Below are 25,145 nucleotides of genomic sequence, written 5' to 3'. Positions count from 1 at the left end.
ATAGTAATAGTACAGTTTTACGGTAAACATTACAATACACGCTTCTGATCCAATCGATAAATAGAATCGCTTTTTAGAGTATACTACAGGGGGTAGATTAGTGTTAGTTTAGCTTAAGATTAGAGAAGTTTGTTTTCATTTTTTAAATTTAATCGAGTGTGATTTCCCGTGTCTCCATAAGAGTATCATCTAAAGTAGTTTTGTAAAGTTTACTCCAGTCTTTTGCAGAGTGGCACAAAAGATTTCCTGAATTTAGTACGTGACGTTACAGACTTTCTCTATTTAGTAATACCATTTCTTAATAATAGCGAATCTTACTGTATGTGACCTGATACCACTGGGTTACTCATTCCGCGCGCGATAGATTCCCGCGTTTTTGACAAGCTGTTATTGTGGTGTATTAGTGATAACTGTAGGTAAGTTATTTAACATTATTTTTACATGTTTTGTTGTCTTTTGAAATACATGTTGATTCAGAATTACATTAGACAATGTTCACTAGATTTGAGGTTGAATGTAAGAGATCTAGAAATTAAAATCTTGAGTGCCGCAGGGATTAGTAGCCTGAGACAGCATCCGGAGTTTAATTCAGAATGTGAGATAATATTTTGGAGATCATCTGCATATTGTTAAAATAAGATTGCGCTTAGCACATAATAAAGTTAAATATATGTTCCGGGTTCACTCAATCAGACTATTCTACCAAATAGAAAATTATAGGTAAAATACGATGTGAAACATTTTTCGTAAAGAATGAGAGTGTAGTGAAAGTATTGTATGTGTGCACTCTTCCACTGCCCTTGTTTAAGGGTATGCTGTCGCTGACGCGCGTGCTCCCTACAGATGCACCCCCTCGCTATCGCTCCCTGCTGCGCTCTTGCCCTGTTGGTATTCGTGCTTTTTAATGGCCACCTAACACAAATTGAAATTGGTTCGTGGATTATACATCTACACTGTATTTATACTGAGGCCTCCAGAAGTCAATCTGCAAGTAGTAATGGAACTCCTCATTTATTGTATGCTTTTTTTTTTTTTTTTTTTTTTTTTTTTAAAGCTTTAACCTAACTTGAAAAGTAAGAAATATCAAAATTTGGTTAAACTGCTCAAGTAATGTCAGTTACTTGGTTATGAATGTTGATTATAAATGTATTGGCAGAAAAGAAAACATGGCAAATTTTTATTGCTTTCTCAGTTAAGATTCCATACCAGATATGGACAGAATTACTATTTTTAACGTGAAAGCAAATAGTCGTATTAGCTAGTAAATAGCCTTCATATACATACATACCCTCGTTAACGCGCCTGCACTCTACTGAATCTCTAGGGACTTGGTGCTTCGCCCTGGGCTCACGCAGAATAAATTCAATACTAGCTTAGAATGAGCACCTAGCACTATTACTCCAGCAGATGGATCTATCAAATTTTGACATTTCTTACATATTCAGGTTATGTTAGTTAGAGCTTTGTATTTCTTTTAGCAGAGCATGCACTAAATGAGGAAGTTCATTACTACTTGCAGGTTTTCAGGATTGCTCAGTTTCAATACAGTGTCGATGGATAGCATAAAACAGGAATCAACTTGTGCTAGGTGACCACTAAAAAGCATGAATGCTATCTAACCGAGTCAGGGCAGGAGCGCAGCCGAGGTGCCCGAGCCGTAGCGAGAGTGTGCACCCATAGGAGCAGACACGTCATCGTTGGGGGCATAGACTTAAACGAGCGCATACGATAATTTTACTATCAGACAAAATTGATTTTAAATATGCTGTTCACTGACAGTAATTCATTCACACCATGGTTGGCTGGTTTAAACCAGCTGTTTTTTTTTTCTTTCTTTAAATATAAAAAACAACTGGTTTAAACCAAAAAGCGAAAAATGTTCGTAAAATCTTTAATGGATGCACATTTGTGGGTTATCACGTTTCACTCCCGTATATTATTGGTATTATATTCAGACCTAAATTCCCCATTCATTACTCAGAGATTATACTACAAAAGCATTTTTTTTTTGTATAAGTTCATGAATGTTTCTTATGTGATTTTTTTATTTATTATTATTATTATTATTATTATTATTATTATTATTATTATTATTATTATGCGGTTGCAATCAAAGAAAAAATCTAAATATTGTTTCGTTCTAATAATGTTTACTATTGAAAAAATACATCGAAATGGGAGGGGGAAGTTACACAAACCGCACGAGAGGCATTTATTGAAATCAGAAGTATCTTTGATATCTATTTATGTATAAATGGGTCAAAGTAGACTCAAATAATTCGTATCTTTATTCACGGTTTCGTACTGATACGCCAATTAAGTCGTCGTATTTCTTTAACTTGGACTAATAAAAATCGTAGTGAACTAACTTGGACTAAATTAGTTCTTCTATACTCTGCAGTATTTTGAAATTGTCCATATGTAAATCTGTATGGTTTCACTTGTTCAACTATTTATCTTTTTGTCCTGAAATGACTCTTGACAATTATATTAACAAGTATGTAAAGATCAGTACAACGTATTTTTATCAGGAGTCCTTCGTGAGTGAGTCGGCAGACGTATCGCAGTTGTGGCCAATTAGTCCCAGTTTGAAGTCCAAATGAACGAAAATTTCCCTCGGATGTAAGCCGAGAAGCGGTTGGATTCCGCTTTAAGCGTTATGTAACCCCTTCCAACAAAACGCGGTTGTTTCATAATAACACCAAGGAGAAACAAACTTATTTCTGTTCATATGTGATATAAATACATAGAGCAAATTATTTAAACCAATAACACCTGGTTTAAACAAAGGAAAAAAAAAAACTTTTTTTTTGGTTTTTTCAATAAAAACCATGGTTTTTGCCAACCCTGATTCACACTCTAATTACTTCACAAAAATGTTTCATATCATATTTTAACTGTCACTTTCTGGTTTGGTAGAACCGTCGGCTCGAGTGAACCTCATTATTAGAATCCCCAGAGCACACACAGTAGTTAGTGTTTATTATTGGTTTGAAGTCGTATGTCGCTTTTCAATCAGGAGATTATTGGAGTTGGAAACGTGAACCTACAGTTTGACGTTAGATCCAGCTAAATTGAAACTAGTCATCTACGTAAAATGCACTTAAGATAACTATACAAAACAAAGATACTGAAGTTCGACAACCAGATTGTCAATTCATTCTTTAATACTCGCGTAAGGGAAATAATAGCGCAACTTTATCCTCAGTGGAAGAGACTGATGTAAGATGAATGGAAAATGATTGACAATTCAGTTCAATTTTAGCGAAGTTGACAAACATGTTGATCCAACCAGAGAATACTTCTCCAGGGGCTTTCTAACTTTGTATTGTGTGATTTTGTATTTATTTCTGTGGTGAAATTGTGAAATACGCATCGCCAGCTCATTGTAATGAAGACATCTCAATAGGATGGAAAATATACAGTAGATGTTATTAACTGGTCGTAGTTTTCATGATTTATCGGCCTAAAATTCTTTTATTTAAGCTATGCAAAGAAAAGTACCAAGTTCAAATTATAGTTTGGTATTGTAGTATTAATTTGTAATTAAATTCTGGAACAAAATTGACACAAACCAATCACATATTTCACGTCATTAAAACGCTAATAACTCAGGACCTAGCAAAGTCTCAGTGATTGAATTTTAACTACTTGTTACTACACAACTATCGTCTATTGTTTGCAAATTCGGGATTTTTCACGTTTGTCTCTTCTGAGATATTTGATGTTGAAAATACCCGATTTTAGAAAAAATCACGGTGTTTAAAAGATGAGGATATGCTGCTCAGAGCTGAAACTATTGTGGAAAGTTGCATACAATATAGCCTCTATCCAGACAAAAGAAATGAAGGTAATTCTCAGTAATTTCATTAAAAAGTGTTAATTGAAGATTGTTACATTCCAAACTTCAATATTCAAAGCTTTTATTTTCGAATTACTAAAGTACATACAATATGGACATAAAACATGATGTTAATAATAATGATAATACATTTTATTGCAGAAACATTGAGAACATCACATCTATTACAATCGTCAGAAATAGATAGATAAAAGTTGAAGATTTTAGTGTTACATATATGACAAACCATAATATAAACAAAGATCACTGTATAATAGACGGAAATATTATAACTATCAATTTTGAGTTCAAAAAATTCCTCAACACTATATGTACCGTGTCCTGCGAAAACGAACTAAGCGCCACTTTCTTACTTTTGAGAAAATTACGTATAAAGATTGATGTCCAGCATTAATGTAGCCGTAATCAAAAGTGAAATTATGTCTCTTTTTTTGGAAATTTGTTGGTTTTCCTCCCTTTTCGATTGTGCAAAATGTTCTAATGCTTATCAGGAACCAATCGTAGCATTTACGTGGATTTTCAAAGTTTGGCGCTTAGTTCACTTTTGCATAACACGGTACATATATACAATTATTAATAAGTAATTTCTGTATTTGTTTTTTAAAAGCCAGAAATGGAAGTTTTCTTAAAAATATAGGAAGAAAATTATAAAATTTAACTGACATATAGTAAAAGTTTTTTTTTTTTTTTCTGTCTTACTATATTCACATCTAAGTAATCCTAAACTGTTCCTGTTTCTAGTTTGATAGTATGAGAGTACTCCAATTCATTGTAAATATGATTGTTTTCCTTGATGTAAAGCAAACATTGGTATATGAAAATTGCAGGTACTGTCATATGCTAATTCCTAATTTAACGAAGCTTCACCTACAGTGTTCATGACTAGGGAGACCGAGCATCGATCTCACACATATCTTTTGTATTTTCAATAGGCTTTTGATGGGGGACTGATGACCCCAAAGAATCGTGCCATAACTTAAATGACTGTGAATTTGCGCATAATAAGCAGTTTAAGTACCTTTAAACTTACGCACAATCTTAATCTACGTATTAGATAAACTCCTTTACTTGCTCTGTGTTCCACTTTAAGGATATGGTCGTCCCAGTTCAATTGATTATCAATTAAAAAAAAAAAAAAAAAACAAAAGGAGCGGAATATTTTTTAAGTTCTGCATTTGAATTTTTGTTATTCTAGGTAAGCATCAAATATTTGATCTTACCAAATAAATAAAGCAAGTTGGAAACACACCAGTCTTTAATATGGGTCAATCCATCTGAAGTGGTCCAAAAATGGTTGCTCGACCATCTCCAAAAATTATAAAAATTTGAGTGTGACGAACCATGTGTATGAGAAGGTGACATCATTCACGTTTTCGTACGTGAAGTATTTCTGAATGACTGCCATCTTTGTGGTCGGTGGAGTGCCAATTTTTGCATTTGCAAGCGTTTACAAAAATTACAGTTGCTCAGGACGTATGAATCAGGTGAACAAAAATCAAAAACGAATATTTACAGGAGAGACTGAGTTATACGATGAATATAAATTTTTGCATCTAAATAAATATGCTGGGTTGCAAACCAATACATGAAATCACCAAACAAACTATAGAAAAGTACACTTTTAAAGGGGCTGTATTTTGGAATGGCATAAAGTGATGGGTTCATAAGTTTCGTGTTGAATACTATTACATGTAAAGAGTCCACTGAAATATCTACGGCTATGATACTACTGGCATCATAGATATATGGGTGTTCGAAAGTTGAAGTTTGTGATTTTGATGCCATTTTTGGGGCGTAATATCCCAGGAGGGCAAAGTGCTAAAAATTGCTGCTTGGCACAAAGTAATTCTGTATGTAAATAAACTACTGCAAAAAAAATCATGACTGATATTACACGGAGAAAAAAGTGAGGACATGGTAAAAACGGGAAGAAAGCACGTGCGTGACAATGGTTGTATCCCGGAAAAAATTAAATGTTTGGATTAAGTTTCATGCTAGATCTCACGAACTATGCATGATGCAGCAATTAGGCCCGGTTTTATTTGTGTTCAGTTGTTTAAAAGCTTGCGAGTGGTGTTTGTTACATCTTTCTAGCTCCATGATCATTGCTACGTCTGTATGGTAAGGAGATTGTTCCCCCTTGCACCCACGACACCCATCGTCAAACTAGACCGCGGTATTAAGGCACTTAATGTATCAACAAAGTGACATTCAAATCCAATCTCAGTGACGGAAGTTAATATGTTGAAAAGGTTGCGTTATATCTATCCTTATTATATAAAAAACTACATGAACTGGCATAAAATAAAGAGGTATTTCCGGTTGACGTGGAAAGTTGAAATTTAGCATGCTTGTAGCTTTCAAGTACTAACCCACAGAATGATTGCCAAAAGTTAATATTTTTAATTTTTAGGGGGTCTAAGAGGGGATGTAGAAATTCTGTTATCTAAATGAGTCCTTTTTGGACTTACAATCTCATATTTTAGGTACTTGGGATTGGCTTGAAAACTTGAAATTTGATATGCTTGCACGTTTCCGTTAGCGATACTTAAGTAAATCACCAGAAATAAAAGTTCAGCCGTAGAGAGGTTTTATGGGAAACTGAAAAGTTTTCTCAGTGTTATTTATATGGGACATCTTATACATCCCAAAATGTTTAGCACTTCCGACACGATTAGAATGATGAAATTTGGCATGATTGTATACTTCCGGAATTAACCAACAGGAAAGTTGCCAAAAGTGAATATTTTTAGTTTTTAAGGTATCTTTTGGGTGGATGAAGTAATTCCATATTACTTAAATGGTGTTTTCTTGTGACACAAGATCTTATGTTTTAGATAGTTGAAGTACGAAAAGAAACTTGAAATTTGATAGAATTGTAGGTTTCAGAGATTCGAGGCTATAGGCCGACCAAACGCGGGGGTCTGGGGGCGGAGTTGCCAGCTAGCCAAAGACTAGTTTATCCTATCTGACGCAACTTTGTGAACATATTAACTTCTGTAACTCTGATTGGATTTCAATGATATTTTCATGATACATTAGATGCCTTAATGCTGCGGTCCAGTTCGACGATGTGTGTCGTGAGCGCAAGGAGGAGCTAACCTCCTTATCATATAGACGTGGCAATGATTATGGAGCTAGAAAGATGAAACGAACGCCACTCGCAAGCTTTTACACAACTGAACACAAATAAAACCGGGCCTAATTGCTACACCATGCTTAGTTTTTGAGATCTAGCATGAAACGTATTCAAACATTTATTTTTTTCCGGGCTACAACCATTGTCACGCACGTGCTTTCTTCCCGTTTTTACCATGTCCTCACTAATATCAGTCATGATTTCTTGCAGTAGTTTATTCACATACAGAATTACTTTGTGGCATAAGCAGCAATTTTTAGCACTTTGCCCTGAGATATTACGCCCCAAAAATGGCATCAAAATCACAAACTTCAACTTTCGGACACCCATAAATCTACGGTGCCACTAGTATCATAGCCGTAGATATTTCAGTAGACTCTTTACATGTAATAGTATTCAACACGAAACTTACGAACCCATCACTTTATCCCATTCCAAAATACAGCCCCTTTAAAAGTGTAATTTTCTGTAGTTTGGTGATTTCATGTATTGGTCTGCAACCCAGCATATTTATTTAGACGCAAAAGTTTACATTCTCCGTGTACCTCAGTCTCTCCTGTGAACATTCGTTTTTGTTTTTTGTTCGTCTGGTTCGTACGTCCTGAGCAACTGTAATTTTCGTAAACGCTTGCAAATGCAAAAATCGGCACTCCACCGACAACAAAGTTGGCCACCATTCAGGAACACTTGTAAATACGACAACGTGAATGATGTTTTTGACCTTCTCACACACAAGGTTCATCACACTCAATTTTTTATAATTTTCGGAAATGAATGAGCAAGCACCTCAGGATCACTTCGTATGGATTTACTCATATCTGAGGTGATGTTTAATATAGACTGAACTGCGTGTTTATGTCGTGAGTTAACACAAATATTGAGATTATCAGCAAATAAATAACTATTAACGAAGGGTGATGCGACATTGTATGTTATGTCATTAATATAAATAACAGAAAGAATCGGACCAAGAATAGATCCCTGAGGCACTCCGTGGCCAACAGGTTAGACTCTTTCCCTTCATAAACAACTCTGATATCGGCCAATTAAATACGAATGAAGAAGTGACAGAGTTGTATTATCAAAACCGTAGAATTGTAGTTTTTGTAACAAAATATCATGAGACATCGTATCAAATGCTTTTGACAGATCATGTAATTTTACATGAACAAAGTTTTTACTGTCCAACCCAGAAATGCAATTTACCAAAAATGAGACAGCACCCTTAACAGTACCTAATCTGGATCTTTAGTCAAATTGAGAATTACTAAATAAATTATGTCCAAAATAGTCAACAATCTGTTCATTCAAAACAATTTCAAAAACTTTAGATACAACTGGAACCAGTGAAATCGGTCCAGTGGCGGATCCGAGGGGGGGGGGGTGATCGAGGCGATCGCCCCCCCTCTCCCCAGAAGAAACGTTCTTATTTTATATATATATAAATAAAACCAATCCCAGAGTTTGGACCTCTTAAAAGTAGCAGTATTCCACCCCTTCTTCGTTGGGTTCGTTCATTCCATAGGTTTCTCACTATATGCTCTGTTATTTTTTGAAAGTTATCGAATTTTGTTTTATCCTGCCGTAAGCTAGTCCAATCTTCATCACTAAGTTCATCTCTGAGATTCCTTATTTCTTCACTAGTTACGTAATTTTCACAATTCCATCTTACGTGTTCAGGTGTTTGGATTTCTCCACATGAACACATTTCGTCATTTTCAATATTTAATCTTTTCAAATGCGTTTTGAAGGGTCCATGTCCCGACAGCGCTTCCATAGTTTCCTTCTTTATTTCACCAATTTCTTTCCTTACTTTGATAGTTGGTATGTATTCTTTGAGCTTTTCTCCTTTTGTTGTGGTGTACCATTCCTCCTGCCATTTTCTTTCTATGAACATATTTAGTTCATCTTCGTTGTTCGGATTTGTACCTAGAATCTCTGTTATTTTTATAGTTTCATTATTTGTTTTCCATCGTTTTACAGTTTCTCTTAGTATTTGGTAGTGGATTGGTTCTTCTAGTGCAAGCACCTGTAAGGATTCTATCGGTAGTGTTTTGATTATTCCTATTGTTCTAATTATAACTCCTCTCTGAACTCTGTTTATTTGTTCCCTTAATTTTTTATTTGCAAATATTCTGTGAGCCCAGATGCTGGCACAGTATTTTAGTGTTGGCATTATTACAGCATTGTTGTACGTTTGTAGGGCCTTTTTGGGTATCTTATAGTCTTTTCTTGCAATTGTAAGTATTTTATGTGCAACTTTCTTTCCTTTGTCAGTTACGTTTTCGACATGTTTAGCATAATTCAGTTTATCGTCAATCCATACTCCCAAATACTTGAATTCTTTCACTCGTTCAATTTTTTGGTTGTTAATCTTTAATATTGGATCTCTTTGTATAGATTGCCCGAATATCGTGTATTTAGTTTTATTTCCTGATAGTTTCAGTTTATTTATTTCGCACCATTTTTGAAGCGTGTGTAAGACTTGGTTCCCTTTCCTCTCAATTTCGTCTCTTGATCGTGCTGATACGACTATTGCGATATCGTCTGCATAGCCGACTACTCCTTCCGTGTCTTCCGTAATTTCCAGTGTTTTTAGGCATGGTTCGATAACGATGTCCCACATCGTTGGACCGCATATGGATCCCTGTGGACATCCCTTTGTTGTATATGTGGTAATGTTATTATTTGGTGCCTTGTAAGTGACCTGTCTTTCGTTGCAGTATTCTAACATTAGAATTTGAACAAATAGCACTTTGAAAAGATACAATTAAATAAAAAAAAAATCAAATTCTAATAGAAACAATCTTAAAGTTTTACACTCAGAACTATAGTACAAACTTACGTTTCTTTTTATTTATTTATTTGTGTCGTTTTTATTTCTAGAACCCCTATTAACATTGTGTGTGTGTCAGTGTTGTGCGTGTTAGTGTAATAAACACATATGAGAAACAGTGTGATAAAAGCTTAGAGAATCATAGAAGAAAGAAGAAACTACAAGAAAGTTCGCACCAAATGAGAAGATGTTTTTTACACTGTGTTTTGTTTATCTTTTTCTTTTTAAATTTTTACTTTTCAGGGTGGTGAATGCGCTGCTTTCCAATCATTTATATTATGTATTAATCAATTATTTTCTTTCTTCTTTCAGGTTATTTTCTGCATGTAAAAGGTTAAATAAAGGAAAATAAAACAAACAAACAAACAAAAACAACAACAAAAAAAAAAAAAAAAAGAAATATAAGGGCATGGTTTTAAATATTAGGTGCCATGCTGAAAAGAAATGTGCCTCACCTCAATCTGCTGAGGTTTGACAGCCGAAAAGACAGGGAGATAATAAAGAAACATCAAGTATAAGAGAGAGAATAAAGGCAAGAGGCAGTTGCGTCTGCCATAAATAAGTCCGAAAGTAATCGGCCAAGGCAGGGGGAAGTGGAGGCATAAAAAAAAAAAAGTATTCCACCCCCTCCTCAGAAGTCTGTGCTGGATCCGCCCCTGAATTGGTCTATCGTTATTAACAGAAGACTTATTTCCATTTTTCATTATAGGTACTACTTTCACTAATTTAAAGCATTCAGAAAAAAATAACAGTCTAATATACAAGAGTTATACTGTATTTAATTTTTTTTTAATACAATATCTTTAAAGCAAAGAAGTTACGGAGTTTCACGCAAACCTCTATCGTGCAAAATACACTGACGCGCCTATACAAAATATTCGCTACAAAGAAACTTAACCTAGAAACTTTGTGAATGCCTTTTTTTTTTTTCAACTTCGTGAAGTACTAACTTAAAAAAAAAAAGTCCGCGACTATCAATGGTCGATTTGGTTTGGATTGACCCAATAACAATTTTTGGCAGATGATGGCTTACGTTGGAATAAAGTACTTTTCCAACATCTGTTTGTGAATCAGGGTTCTGGAAATACCAGCTCAAATTGTATTTTTTTGGGGGGAGGGGGGATAAAATCGTGTCTTATTAAATTTTGTACGTATGTTTAAAATGATATCTCTAGTTAAAATACCATTTAAGGACTCATGTTCGAACTCCAATGATCATACACAAACTATGGAATTACCTTGTGATGCTGTGGTGGCTCACATCTGGTGCTAGTTCCTGGGTCGATCCCAGCTCCCGCAGTTTGCTTTGTTATAGACAAACATCGTGCGCATGAGGTTTCTCGGGGTTCTCCTTTTCCTCCCACTTTCATCATGTCACTCGATTATCATTTATCCTCATAGAGTTTGCATTCGGATTAATAAAATGTTTTTTATCGGAGATGAGAATGTATCTAAAATTAAAGAAAATTTGGTCGATAGAGAAGATGAAAAAAATATTGAAAAGTAAAGTTGGATAAAATCTTATACTACAGTAATTATGTTAAAAACACAGAAAATGTTGATAAAAACTTTTTTTTTTTGGCATTATAATTTAATTTCATGAAGTAACTTATAAATCTTCTTTTCCTCAAGTGAATAAGAATGCCGAGCCCAGCTCCAAGTACTCCAAGAACGCCCTCACGTCGTGGGAGATCGAGAGAGGAGGACTCATCGACGACACCAGCGAAGAAGAGCCGCAGTCGAGGAAGCTCTCCTGCGTCGTCCCCTCCACCAACGACGCCATCACGACGGAGCACGAGGCAATCTCCCGCGACCACACCTTCTCGAAGAAGTACAAGGCGATCACCGGCCACTACTCCGGTGCGCTGGGGAGCACAACAACAAGTGTCTACGGAGCATGATGTTATCGCCGATTCGTCTGAATTAGCGTCATTACCTCCAAGCTCTCCGGCTCCAGGAGATATTCAAGTTACAAGTCCGCTAGGAGAGGCTGGTTTTGGTAAGTTGGTATTTTATTTTTCTTAAGTAAATGTTAAAGAAAACTTTTTCTTTCCAGAAATAATTGTTGTTTGTTTATTACCAAAGCTCCGGGTCCTGATGTTTAAATGGCATTTCGCACCGGAATCGTTAATGAAAGATTACAAGGGATTTCAAAGGAAATATGTGAAAGTTTGATTCTAAGTTGCATGTGATCATGTGATAAATGGCATGTGGAAACTGCAGTTAGATTTTCTGATTATAATGCACTTCTGAAAATTTATTTGTAAGGTAAGCCTTATAAAGATAAATCCTTTACTAGGTTTGTGCTGATGCCAGTGTCCAAGAAAACAAAACGTTCGAAATATTTTACAGTAGTCGGTGGTTTCTTGGACACTTCGTACCGAAATTGTACAGTCCGCAGCGAAAAACCTGCAACATGAGCATGTAATTTTATTATGAAACGACGAAGTCTTTTGCTCCAAAATAAGTGTGCAGGGAAGGACGCCGAGGTTTCTCCTGGCATGATTCTTGCCAGTTAGATGTTATATTGATTCCTTGCACTGTTAGGCGTAGTTTCACAATAAACTTACATGCACATGTTGCAAGTTTTTTTGCTGCGTACTGTACATAGTACTGTATCGCTATATTACTACTGGATCATGTATAATATAACCCTAGCTAGTAAATAAGCAATATGCAGAACATGGTGGGGTAGTTTTAAAAATTACGTGGTTTGTAAATAGATGTTTGTACACATAATTATTTTCTAGTTCTTTCGCCTTATTCTACAGGATTTTCATAAAGGATAGGATTTAACAATTTTACAATGGATGAGAATACAATAAGAATGTAAAATTAGGAAATTTCTCTTCTATACTTGGAGGTTTCATTTGAAAAGGGCGACAGGACTTGTCGAAACGGTTTTCGTATTAACTTAATGATTGGATGCAATATTTTCCTTCTATTGACAGTATGTGTTAATTGGACACTTTGATATTGTGGCGAAAAGTAATTACTAATTTTACTAATAATACAACTTGACAAATTCCACTGCCATGTACTTTGTAAATGATCTAAGGATGCAATGCAATGATTGAATTTAACGAGCAATCTTAAAAGCAGGTACTAGAATCGGGCTCTTGAGGTGAAGATTCTGCTACATAACATATATTAGTAATATGTACAAAATGAATAAATGAAAATTACCTGTTTTATTGCATAATGTATAATTCTATTTCAGGTTTAAGTGAGATTGATTTGAGTTCACCGGTAAACTATGGGACACCGAGTTCTCTTTCTTCCTTACGAACACCACAGTCGGGTGTGCGAGGTACCCCAATCCGACTCAGATCCGATATTCGCAGTGACAGGCGTATACGTCAGGTCAATGTGGGCTCTACTGACCCTGTAAGTATTATTAATTGTACGAGTAGCTTATTTCTAATTGTGTGGTTTGTACAATTGCAGTTGCATTAATGATAAAGGTAGGTATTGGAGAAAATATAGGATGTAATGTCAGTTTTTCTGAAACGTGGAATTGGTATGTCAAATTGTCCTTGCCTTATATATTTACCGAAACTAACAAAGCGTGAGAAGTGTAACCTTTTTTTTTTTTTTTCGTGTAACTACTTCAGCCAGTTTGAGAAATGGAGGAAAGCAATTTCTTTTATACGTATCTTCTGTCAGTCCAAATTCAATGAAATTCAAAAGTGGAGAAGTGCTAGTAGGTTCAGAATGGGACTCTCAGGTCTCTGGTCTCGCTTTTTTACTATAACATTCAGTTCAGAGGAAGTGGTGTGCAGAAAAATTGATCCCATTTCTAATTCAGTCATCATAGGGATTCATTAATATAAACTAAAGAATAAAGTTGCGATGCAGCCCATGTGATGTGAGTGCCGATTTCAAGAATGAAAGTGTGTGGCTAGTCTGTTGAGGGACTAAGTAGCATAGTCAGTGCACTACGACTAAATTTGAGAACCGTGCTTGATGGTCGACCCCAGTCGTATTTTTTTCTCATGAATTTCACACTTCAATCAAACTTGCAACTAATTTGAACACACCCATTTTCTTTTCAAGTTTCAATTAGTTATTGTATTCATTTCCTGTCTTCATTATGTTTGTATCTGTTTTCTAATATATGGAATCACATGATACGTACTAGTTTGTAGATCGAGTAAGAAGCCTTGCATAGTCTTCTTCACGTTTCCGGCTTGTGTAATTTGTACGATTGGTGTATCGCTCTTCTAGATGGATATTAAATACCGTAGGGGAGAGAGAGCATTCCTGTCGAACTCTCCTTCCGATTGCACTCTCCTCTGTTATTTCTTCTCCTATTCTAACACTTGTTGGTTCATATATAAGTTTCTTAGGATTCTTCGGTCTTTCAATTCCAACTCAACCTTCTTTCGAATTTCCAACAACAATTCTAATTCACGTGGTCAAAAACTTTCTCTAGATCAATAAATACCACATACACTTCTTTCTCTTTCTAGGGATGTACCGATGTATCGGTGATATCGGCCACTTTGGGAGTATCGGTATTGAGATCGATATTGGCAAATGAACAGATATTTACCTATACTTTTTTTGAACTATTTTAAATTTGTTTAATATTAACAGTGACACTTAAATTTCATTAATTTCTTTTAGACTTAAAGTTGATTCCAAAGCAAAGATATTCCATGTTTTATACATACTTTATAGCAGCCCTGCCCACGGCGAGCAGATAGTGGAAACTCTCCTCGTGAACGCTCACGAGCATTCTACGGGCAAATACCATTGTTCGTGCTTCGTGGATCTTCGGGTTTCGTCCTTAGAGGAGCGGAAGTGTTGTCAACCTTGGCGGTAATCACTAGCTTACCAAAAAAAAAAAAAAAAGTATGTATGGTAACTGATTGCCATTTAGTGTAAAGTGTTTTTTTACAATGTGGTAACCGTTAACTATAGACAATACAAACTTGTAACAGCAATCAAATGATAAACTATGTACGTTCCTTTTTTTCTTTTTTCTTTCCTTTTGTTAAAGAAGGATGTGGGTTTGTTATATCCGAGTGTGGGTTTGTTATATTATGTTGTTTCGCTTTTTAGGAAAAGAGGTAATCTGTTGATACGAAAAAAAAAAAAAAAAACTGTAGCACTTGTTTGTAATTATCTAAGTATTATCTCCAGAAAATTAGCTTATGCATGTATGTGTGTACGAATAGGCTTAGCAAGGGGTTGGTTGTGGAGATTAGAAGCCACTATTACACTATCAATAGGAAGAATAGCATTTCTTACTCCACTTTTAAAGTTACTTTGATCGCAAAGAGTCAAACAAAATATTAAGAGAGCCAAAGAGATTTTTCATTTTTAAGAGTGACCGTTAGTGACTGCAATTACTTTTTTTTTTTTTTTTTTAACAAGGAGTGTCTTTTTAATAAGGAAAAATGTATTGTCCCTGGCTGGTAGCTTGCCGGTGGCTTGTTAAAAGTGAAAAAGAATGTTAAATCATTTCAACGACTGAAGCTACACGCTTGTCTTTCTTCGATAGTTACTGACTGATTTTGAAAGTCACAATGTTGTAGGCCTACTGTAATAGCGTAGGCCTACTGTAATAGCGTAGGTCTACTGTAATAGCGTAAATTCGGAAGGAAACGTTCCAACTGAATGATACGAACAATTATTCCCAATGTCTTGAACATGAAACGTGGGTTGCACGGATAACGCTTAAAGTAGGCTGGACTGCACTGGAATTTCCTTCCGGCAAATTAGTGTTTGGTCGGAACTCAGTTCTTCTGTGTAATTGTCTCTTAACAACAGTTGAACATTTCTTTTAGATAATAATAACTAACTAACTCTATGGCCTATGGAACCCGAAGGTTCAATGCCGCGTTTACAAAATATTTCCACTAACTTCTGTCCTTAGCCAACTGGATCCAGTTTCTACTCTGTACTCTTATTTCTGCAAGATCCATCTTAATATTGTCTTCCCATCTACGCCTAGGTCTTCCTAGTGGTCTTCTTCCAATTGGGTTTTCAGTTAAAATTATGAAAGCGTTTCTAATTTCTTCCATTCTGGCTACATGGCCTGCCCACCTGAGCCTTCTACACTTAATAACCCTAATAATGTTAGGTGAGCGGTATAAACTATGCAATTCCTAGTTATGAATTTCCTCCAATCCCCATTTTCATCCCTCTTTGGTCCGAATCAGTAGCGTAGCCAGGATGTGTGTTTGGGAGGGCCCAAGTGCTGTTATAGGTACATATAGAAAAATTACAATATATATATATATATATAAACATAAAAATATAAAAAATTACAAACATCAAAGTACCAAACTACATTTTCGGACCTCTTTGGGGGGGGGCCCGGCCCCTCCGGGCCCACCCCTTCCCTACGCCATTGGTCCGAATAATAATAATAATAATAATAATAATACGCATTATTATTATTATTATTATTATTATTATTATTATTATTATTATTATTATTATTATTTTCAACCTCCCGTCGTTCTCCTATCAATCTAGCAACGAAAGGCATTTACAACTTAGCAAACGTGAAGCGAGTGACAAGTTACAGACCGAGTGCTAATGTAATACAACGTCACGAATTGTGTAAGCAAGCTAAAAAGGTCTGAAACAATTCGTTTCCGATTTTTGCAGTCGTTTTTACGTCTGTAAGATGACATGTTTAATATTAGTTTCTTTCTTTCTTTCTTTCTTGTTCATTTGTTAGTTACTTCAACGCTAACTGTAACCTCTATCATGCGTCTTCCTCGACCAAAAAACGTGCCAATTTTATTTCCTGCAGTGTTTTCGCGTCACTGCTTTCGAAATGGGGAGGGGGAGAGCACACCTGCACATTTCACGCTTGCGTCTGCTCAATGCTTATCATCGTGCGAATTTCTGGCTAGGCTTGGCCATAGGTTTTTTGCCATCATGTATGGTTGGCAACACTTATCGGATGCAGTGGAAGAAGCGAAGCTAGCAGCACCTGTGCTCACCTGTTCTTATCTTCGCTCGTGCTCGCTCACGCTTTGGCTCCGGGAGCCAATTCATGGACAGGCCTGCTTTATAGTTATCTATTAATGATTCGATTTCATCGCATTGGAGTGTCCCGAAATCTGGTCGGTCACTTTCATCATTCTGCCAAAGCTAAAGAGGAATTCCGAAGATTAGAACAGTTAGGACTACCAGTACATGAACTATTTGAGTATGTTTCCAGTCGGTGGAATTCGACGTTCTATATGTTAGAGAGAATAACATAAGAAAGACGAGCATTTGTAATGTATTGTGCTGACAAGAATATTTCGTGCTCACTTACTCCAAATCAATGGACACTTGCAGAAAAGCTGGTGGACCTGCTCCGACCTTTGGAGCAAATAACGAGGGTAGTGAGTGCCCAACATTCGTATATTTAGCAAGTTTTCCCATCAATTTCCGCGTTAGAGAAACATTTACAAGAGGAACGTCATTCTGGGATTAAAACAATTAATGCCGAATTATTGAGTTCAATACAAAGTAGACTAGCTCAATATAAGTGCAACAAGAATATTCTCATGGCTATGATCCCCGTTATAAGTTTAAATATGTGTCAAGTGAAATTCGAAAGGATGAAATAAAGTTGTGGATTTATAATGAAATGGAAGCGTTGCAGACATCTCAAAGGTCGTCAGTGGTACGCAATGAACTAATTCTTACTTCACAAGAACCTTCTGATTCAGATCCGGATGATCTCTCTTTTGCTAAAAAGACACATTTTGATATTTGGAACTTAGATGAAGTTTCAGAGGATACTCAAGTTAAAGAATGCTCCAAAGCTCTCCTAAAGGAACTCGCCACTTATCTTACAATGCAATGCATTCCAAGAAATTATGATCTTCTATCGTGGTGGAAACAGATGCAAATAGTTTTCCTTTACTTGTACAGTCCGCAGCAAAAAAAACCTGCAACATGAGCATGTAAGTTTATTGTGAAACTACGCCTAACAGCCCAGGGAATCAGTATAATGTCTAAGTGGCACGAATCACGCCAAGAGAGACCTCGGCGTCCTCCCCTGCACACTTATTTTGGAGCAAAAGACTTCGTCGTTTCACAATAAACTTATATGCTCATGTTGCAGGTTTTTTTGCTGCGGATTGTACAACTCGTGATGAAGAAATATTTCAGTGCTCCCTCATCATCAGTTGAACATGAACGTCTCTTCAGTATTGGTGGACATATCTAGGATAATTTAAGAAGTGTAATGAATGAAACCTGAAACAGGTGAAGCACTCACGTTTCTTCATTGTGATTTGCGTTTACTGAATTTCAACTACTAGAAAATAGTGTAACAAATGGTGGCAAATTACTAAATTGTGTTCAAATATTTCATAACTATTACAAATGAATAAAACTTTTGAAATAGACTTTTTTAGTTTGTATTTTTACTAACTTTTTACAAGATTTGAATAGAATATAGAATTTATTTCTTGTGTTTCTTTTGTTACTTTTTCAGACTTACAATTACAATCAAGTGGCTTTGTAATACTTTGCATTTACAAAAAATATAACTTTACAGTAACATTAATTTCAGAATTGCAAGAAAGTTTTCGTCAGTTTCTCGTATGTCATTTTTTAATGATACAGTTTTTATGCGAGACGGATGTGTTACAGATTTCCTTGATGTGATGAACAATCCTTTTGTAAAAACTGTGAATTCCGAAAACCGAATTGGAGGTTAAGAATTAGTTCATAACAATGCATATAACTGTTGAAAGTATCTTGTAGAAAATTTTCACTGGTTAAAAGTACTAAAGTTAATAAATTGTTTTATCGTTTTCGACTTCGCTTAAGTAACCCTCTTATTTTTGTATGATATACACAGTAACACCTGGTTCATCATGCATAATTTTGTAAACAATAAAAATTTGTAACGGTAGTGCATTATATGATATAATAGAGACTAGTAAGTACAATATAACTATCAAAGTACATTATCACTCTAAATATCAATCACTGACTCTTAGAATTAAGTTTACACTATAAGTATTTTGCTGCTTTTTAGTTCATTGTATGTAAGCTGGATTAAATTTAGAGGAAATATTTTTTTGTATGCAACGCAGTATGAAATTCTGCTTTTTGTCTTTGTACGTCAAATTTTGGCCTTATATCTAATATACGCTATTATAACATTGTTCTCAAAATTCTGGTAATATATAAGAAATGTGTTCAAAAGTATCGGTATCGGCAGTATCAGGTATCGGTACTTCCCTATCCCTTTTTCTAGAAACCTTTAACCGATCGCTCTTAATCAAGTGCATCTATTGTTCCCCCATCTCTCCTGAACCCAAACTGTTCCTCCTCAGCTTCTTCATTTGTTCTTCCATACTACCTCCTGTTCAAAATTCAAAGCAAAATTTTTCCTGCATGTGATATGAGACTAATAGTTCTATAATCCTAACATCTCTTTGGGTTCGATTTCTTAGCCATCGGCATCATGACCATCTTCAGGAAGTGTTTTAGCCATTCTCCTGTTTTAGTGTATTTCATTACAAAGTCGGAACAATTTTTTCTTGCCTTTGTCCCCCCACATTCTTCATGAATTCAATTGATATATTATCTATCCCAATTGCCCTTCCATTCCTAATCTCGGATATAGCTTTTTCAAACTCATCCCGAAGAATACTAAACCCATTACCATCCTCGCGTAATTAATTTTCTACTTCTTCTAGGGCATGGGGTCCTTGATTCGATCCCAGCTTAGGCCAAGTGAGCTTTGTAGTGGATAAACACTGTGTGCATGGGTTTTCTCGGGGTTCTCTCGTTTCCTCTCACTTTCTTTATTCCATCATTTTATTCATTTCTTATCATCACCGTCTCCTTTAGCCTAATCGGCATATCCGTGGGACGTAAAAGTTAGAATTTATTGCATTTTTTAACTTCTAGATCACATGGTTTATTCCTACTTCCATATGTCCTCAACATATTCTTTCCATCTTCCTAAGACTTCACTTCTCTCGCTGCTTACTTTTCCATTCTCATTTTCTACTGCCATCGTAATACCCTTTGTTTCATCCGAAGTTCCGTAGATTTCACCTCCTTGTATATTTCCTCGTATTTCCCAACTCTTTCTAATTCTTTTATGTCATCTCATTTTCCCTTGCTCAAAACCTGTTTTTAAAACTTGACCTATGTAGTGCAATATTAAAAAGCATCGTTGACAGTCCATCCCTTTTCCTTACTCCTTGATTATATGCAAAATCTTGCGTTGCAAAATTACCTACTTAACTTTAGATATGGTTTCTTTGAGTGTTATTATTGTCAAATTGGTAATTTAGTTGGTATTTCGTTATCTATCATTGTGGTGATCATCATCATATCGTAGGGTTTCGCGGGGTACTCCCGTTTCCTCTCATAGTATCATTCCACCAATTCTTCCATCATTCACTTGCCCTAGTATCCGTCTCCCTTAGCCTAACGAACATAAGCGTGGGATGTTAAACTGAAATATTTTTTTTTCCATATCTATCATTGTATTGGCAATTTCCTCAGTTAATTAAATTGATTCGATTAATTAAACTGTATGCGTTTAAAGACTGCAAGCGAATGATAGTTATCCTAATTTTGTGTATGTTCATTTAGTTTTAAGTGGACAAACGTCGTATGCATTAATTTTTTCGGGGTTTTCTTGATTCCTCCCACTTTTTGGCATTCCACCCTATTATCATCTCATCATCCTCTTCCTTAGCCTCGTTGCATAATCATTGGACGTTAAAAAATCACGGAGCTCTTTAATGATCAATTGTTTAGCCTCTTGTGTTTCCCGTGAGAAATTTCACTTTGATTTTCAGAGAACACTTAGTGGTTTTGATCCCACGTAATTTCCGTAATTTTCCGTATTTACAAAATACTAGTTAGTGAAATCGTCGACATTTCCGAAATGCTTTGTACTAGCGAGTAACATCAACAGTATTTCTGAGATGCTGTTTGCTGTTTAGTTGTTCGTCACACGCTTATGACGTCATGAATAATTTATAGATATTGCAGTCTTTAACAACGTAAAATAATACATTAAGAAATATTGAACAATGTATTCGCTTCATTTAAATAACGTATTTAATTGCTGATTGTATGTTCCTTGTTTCATTAGATGCCTGACATGCCAGCTACCCCACGACCGGAAGCAGATGAAGGCGGACCTCAGTTGGTGGTCTGGGGTACAAACGTGGTTGTTAACCAGTGTAAGGATAAGTTCAAGAGGTTCATTACCCGGTTCATTGATCCAGAAGCAGAACTTGATGAACGTATTGAAGGAATGGATGTTAACGAACCGTTATATTTACAAAAATTGGAAGAGGTAAGTGGGCGAGCAGGTGTAGATGATAAGAAGTTGACATTTTCACTTTTGTAATACGTATTTAAATTCTATCGCCAGCATTTCCGACTGACAACTTTTCTGTTTCTTAAAACGAGTACTTGTATAGTACGTTTATTACGTTGGCCTTGGCAAATCTACCTTTCAGAAATTCTTTCACCTTCTTATTGTCATTGTGAAATCATTTCGGTTTTATCTGGAACATTAATAAATTAAATGTGTATGTGGGAATTTAACATTTATGATCATTAATAGTCATCTGAGCAAGCAGTTCTATGCTTTGCCACCATGAGACTTCTAATTGTAATACATTACCATTTTATATTCTCTCCTTTTTGTTCACAATTCTCATTTAATTCCTCTGGAACAAAAGGAATAACAGACCTTTAGTCATTCTTACTGCGGTCTAATTTTCTTAAGGCTTTAAGTGTGTTAATATATTTACGTTGCCCCTAAAATAAAATACATTACTACACAAGTCTAACGGTGCGAGATGAAAATAATAACACACCGGTGTATGCTCGTTGTGGTATAAAGTTTCAGACTTTCTCAAAATCTTCCAACAAATATTGCGGAAGTGGTCTTTTTGAATGTTGAGTTTTTTCATCACATCATTGTATAAAGAACAACAAAACTTCAGCGACTTCCTTTGGACTGTACTGTAGAAAATATTCTGACCACACATACTCAAAATACAGAAGTATTGCTGGATAAACATAGAAACGGACCCGTTTTGTCAGCTCGCTGAGTTAACACTACCACTGAGCTGCCAACAATTTTTTCCGAATATTTTGAGACTTCAAGTAACCATTCAGTCTCTGGCAATATATTCTATAAGAGAATTTTGAAAGAAAACTCTGCTCTAAATGAACAATACATACAAAATTTAAACATAGATTTCTTCTATTATTGTTCCTACGCAGAAATAGTATTCTGTTCAGAAATATAACGACATTTGTCGGCTGTCATTCACATCAATATTACTAAGTTTTCTTAACTTATGACTAACCATCAGCTAAAAGATCTTGGACAAAAGTTGCACTTCCAAAGGAGACACAAAACTGCTCGTTCCCTAATTTGAGGCTATTTCTGTTTCAATTAGTCAATAGCTGATCGGTTATAGTTAGTCAATAGCTGGTAAGATTGGAAGAGCCCAACCTATCCTCTTCTAGTGCCGTAGCAATATGAAGTTCAACTTCGCCTAGCTTATCATTAATAACTTAATGGAAAATTATTTAAGTAATATTTCGCAAGGAAAATAGTCTGAACTCTTACAAAAAAGCTCGTATATATTTCAAGCAATAGCGTAACATTGTATAGTCAGTGTCAAGTTTTTACACTGATAATTCTGTGTCCATGTGTTCACACATGTTAATTTTATCTCTTTGTTTCCTTCATGAAGTTTAAACTGTTTTTAAAAATTTAGGGTTTTTAAGGTAAGGCTACGTTTTGGTTTGATTCCCTGGACTCATGTATTTTTACTCTTAAATGGTGCTTAAAGTCCCTTAGATTGCCAGGTACTAATACAGATTTTTTTTTTTTAAAAAAAATTAACGTTTAATATAAACTTTTATTGTAGATACACAACGTTGAAGAACCCTACCTGAGTATTAATTGTGCTCATTTGGAAGCCTTTGATGACACTTTATATCGTCAGCTGATCCGTTATCCTCAGGAAGTGATCCCAGCATTTGATATGGCAGCGAACGAATTGTTCTTTGAACGGTATCCAGCTGCTGTGCTTCAACATCAGATTCAAGTTCGGCCATTTAACGCTGAAAAGACTAGAAATATGCGTGGTCTTAATCCAGAAGGTAAGGAATGCTGTGAATAAGGGAGTAAGTGTTATTTCATGGGAAGGTTTCATCAATTTAGAGATGCAAAAAAGCCGGCTTTTTTGAATCGATGGTTTTTTGCACATAAAAAGCAGGCTTTCTTGGGAAAAAACGAGAATTTTGGAGATTTTGGCTTTTTTCATTTTCATGATTTCTGTTTAAATAGCTTTCTTATAGCATATTCTGAAGTTAAGTAAGATTCCATGACCTAAATGCCATATTTCGCTCTGGAATTCACCATCATGATGGATGGAGCACATGGTTTATGAATTAAAGTAAACATAAAGTACGTAGTATTTGAGGATAGTTTTAGAAGCTATATAACTTTATTTTACGTTCTGAATTATCGACATTTTTTTCTTCTCTAGATTATTTCTTTTTAGTCATCCGTGTTTCACTTCTTAGAGCTTAGTACTGTAGCTTCTAGCACATAATTAAACTTACGTTTTTCAATATATCCATCAGAGCGTACGTTTTTCAATACATCTGTCAGAGCGTACTTCGACATTTCCGTTATACTGTAGCTGTGTAATGATTTAACAATAATCTTCCGGACACAATCTTGAATACCATTTGATAGAAATAACCAGTATCGGATTTAGAAAAATATTTGGGAAGGGTTTTTCTAAAAATTCCTAACTTTTATTTAAGAGGAGCTTAAGTTTCTGAGTACAGACCTAACAAATATTTCGTTCCGTTTGTATATTCAGCTATAATCTTCCAGATACAATCTTGAAGACCATTTTATACTAATTTATACTTTTAAAAGGATATAATATTGTATGTGAATGCTGTTTTTGAAGAGAGCAATCTAATCTATAAGAACAATGCAATATAGAAGAGTTAATTAAATATTATCAAAATATTACTTATTTTTAGAATTGTTTATTTATTTGAAATTCCAACAGGAAATAGTTTTATTTGTTTAAATACAAAACTAATGGAGTCAGCTTGATTTTTGAATGAATGAATCTGTCAAGCTCATGAACTGAGCTGTATAGTATTAGTATATATATTATTTTTAAAATGTATTGTGGTAATATGCCGAATATGTGTTTACTTTTTTAGTAATGTGTTTACATTGTGCTTACCAGAGAAACTATAGAACAACCCCAGTAAGTTTAGGAATATTATTTAACAATATTGTGATAGTGTTTATGTTACTTGCATACAATGTGTATTATGGTTAAAAGTATGTTGAATATATTGCTTTTTATAGCTATTATGAGTTTATATTCTTTGTGAAATATACTCTTTTCCATTTACAGACATTGACCAGCTAATCACAATAAGTGGCATGGTAATCCGAACATCGAATATTATGCCTGAAATGAGAGAAGGTTTCTTCAAATGCGCTGTTTGTTCTAATACGGCAACGGCAGAAGTTGACAGAGGCCGCATTACTGAACCTACTGTATGCACGAACTGTAACACAAATCATAGCTTTCTCCTTATTCACAACAGATGCCAATTCTCTGATAAGCAACTGATAAAGCTCCAAGAATCTCCAGGTACGGTATAGTTTCACGTAATTCAAAAGTCCAATGTGGTCTGAACACTTGTGATTGTCTGAAAATCATCAGATAATAATAAAAAGAAATCGGTTATTTCACTGTAACCTTCCTCATGTTCCTTCATCTTTAGCTCATTAATTTTAGTTAGTTGTGCTTCTTTCTGCTACAGCGTATGTCTTGGCTAATTAACGGCTGCAGCCCTTTTATTCTTTTTTTGCTTACAGACGACATGCCTCCAGGTCAGACTCCGCACACGGTGTCGTTGTTCGCGTACGGTGATCTTGTGGACAGTGTTCAGCCAGGCGATAGGGTTACAGTTACTGGAATCTTCCGTGCCATGCCTATTCCTGTGAATCCACGCATGAGAAACGTTCGCTCCGTTTATAGGACACACATCGATGTTATCCACTTCAGAAAATTGGATACCAAAAGATTATATGAACAGGAAGATGGGTAGGTGCTCTTGAATTAATTTTAAAAAATCACGAAAGCATCAAGATGGCAATTCAGTGCACTCAGGAAACTTAAAAACATTGTTTTAATTATCAGTAATAATTAATTCCCTTGTTTTAAAGCTTTTTTTTTTTTTTCATCGATTCTTGATGAATTTAATAAGAAAATAGCATAAGTTGGTTATTAAGG

General features: G+C 35.3%; 1 protein-coding gene across 1 annotated transcript in view; it reads left to right on the top strand.

The window, feature by feature from the left end:
* The first annotated feature begins 290 nt into the window (after positions 1-290).
* The window catches only part of dpa (disc proliferation abnormal), a 52,400-nt gene continuing 27,545 nt past the window's right edge, over positions 291-25,145 (top strand). The window contains exons 1-7 of the mRNA XM_081756970.1: positions 291-416; positions 11,470-11,836; positions 13,058-13,224; positions 20,930-21,136; positions 22,734-22,968; positions 24,258-24,500; positions 24,728-24,956. Coding sequence (XP_081613096.1) covers positions 11,479-11,836; positions 13,058-13,224; positions 20,930-21,136; positions 22,734-22,968; positions 24,258-24,500; positions 24,728-24,956 — 1,439 coding nt within the window. The 5' untranslated portion in view covers positions 291-416; positions 11,470-11,478. The remainder of the gene's footprint in view (positions 417-11,469; positions 11,837-13,057; positions 13,225-20,929; positions 21,137-22,733; positions 22,969-24,257; positions 24,501-24,727; positions 24,957-25,145) is intronic.

This window comes from Thermobia domestica, chromosome 1 (genome assembly GCF_964235325.1).
Source record: "Thermobia domestica chromosome 1, izTheDome1.hap1.1, whole genome shotgun sequence".
Taxonomy (NCBI): Eukaryota; Metazoa; Arthropoda; class Insecta; order Zygentoma; family Lepismatidae; genus Thermobia; species Thermobia domestica.
This window is presented reverse-complemented; position numbering and strand designations above follow the sequence as displayed.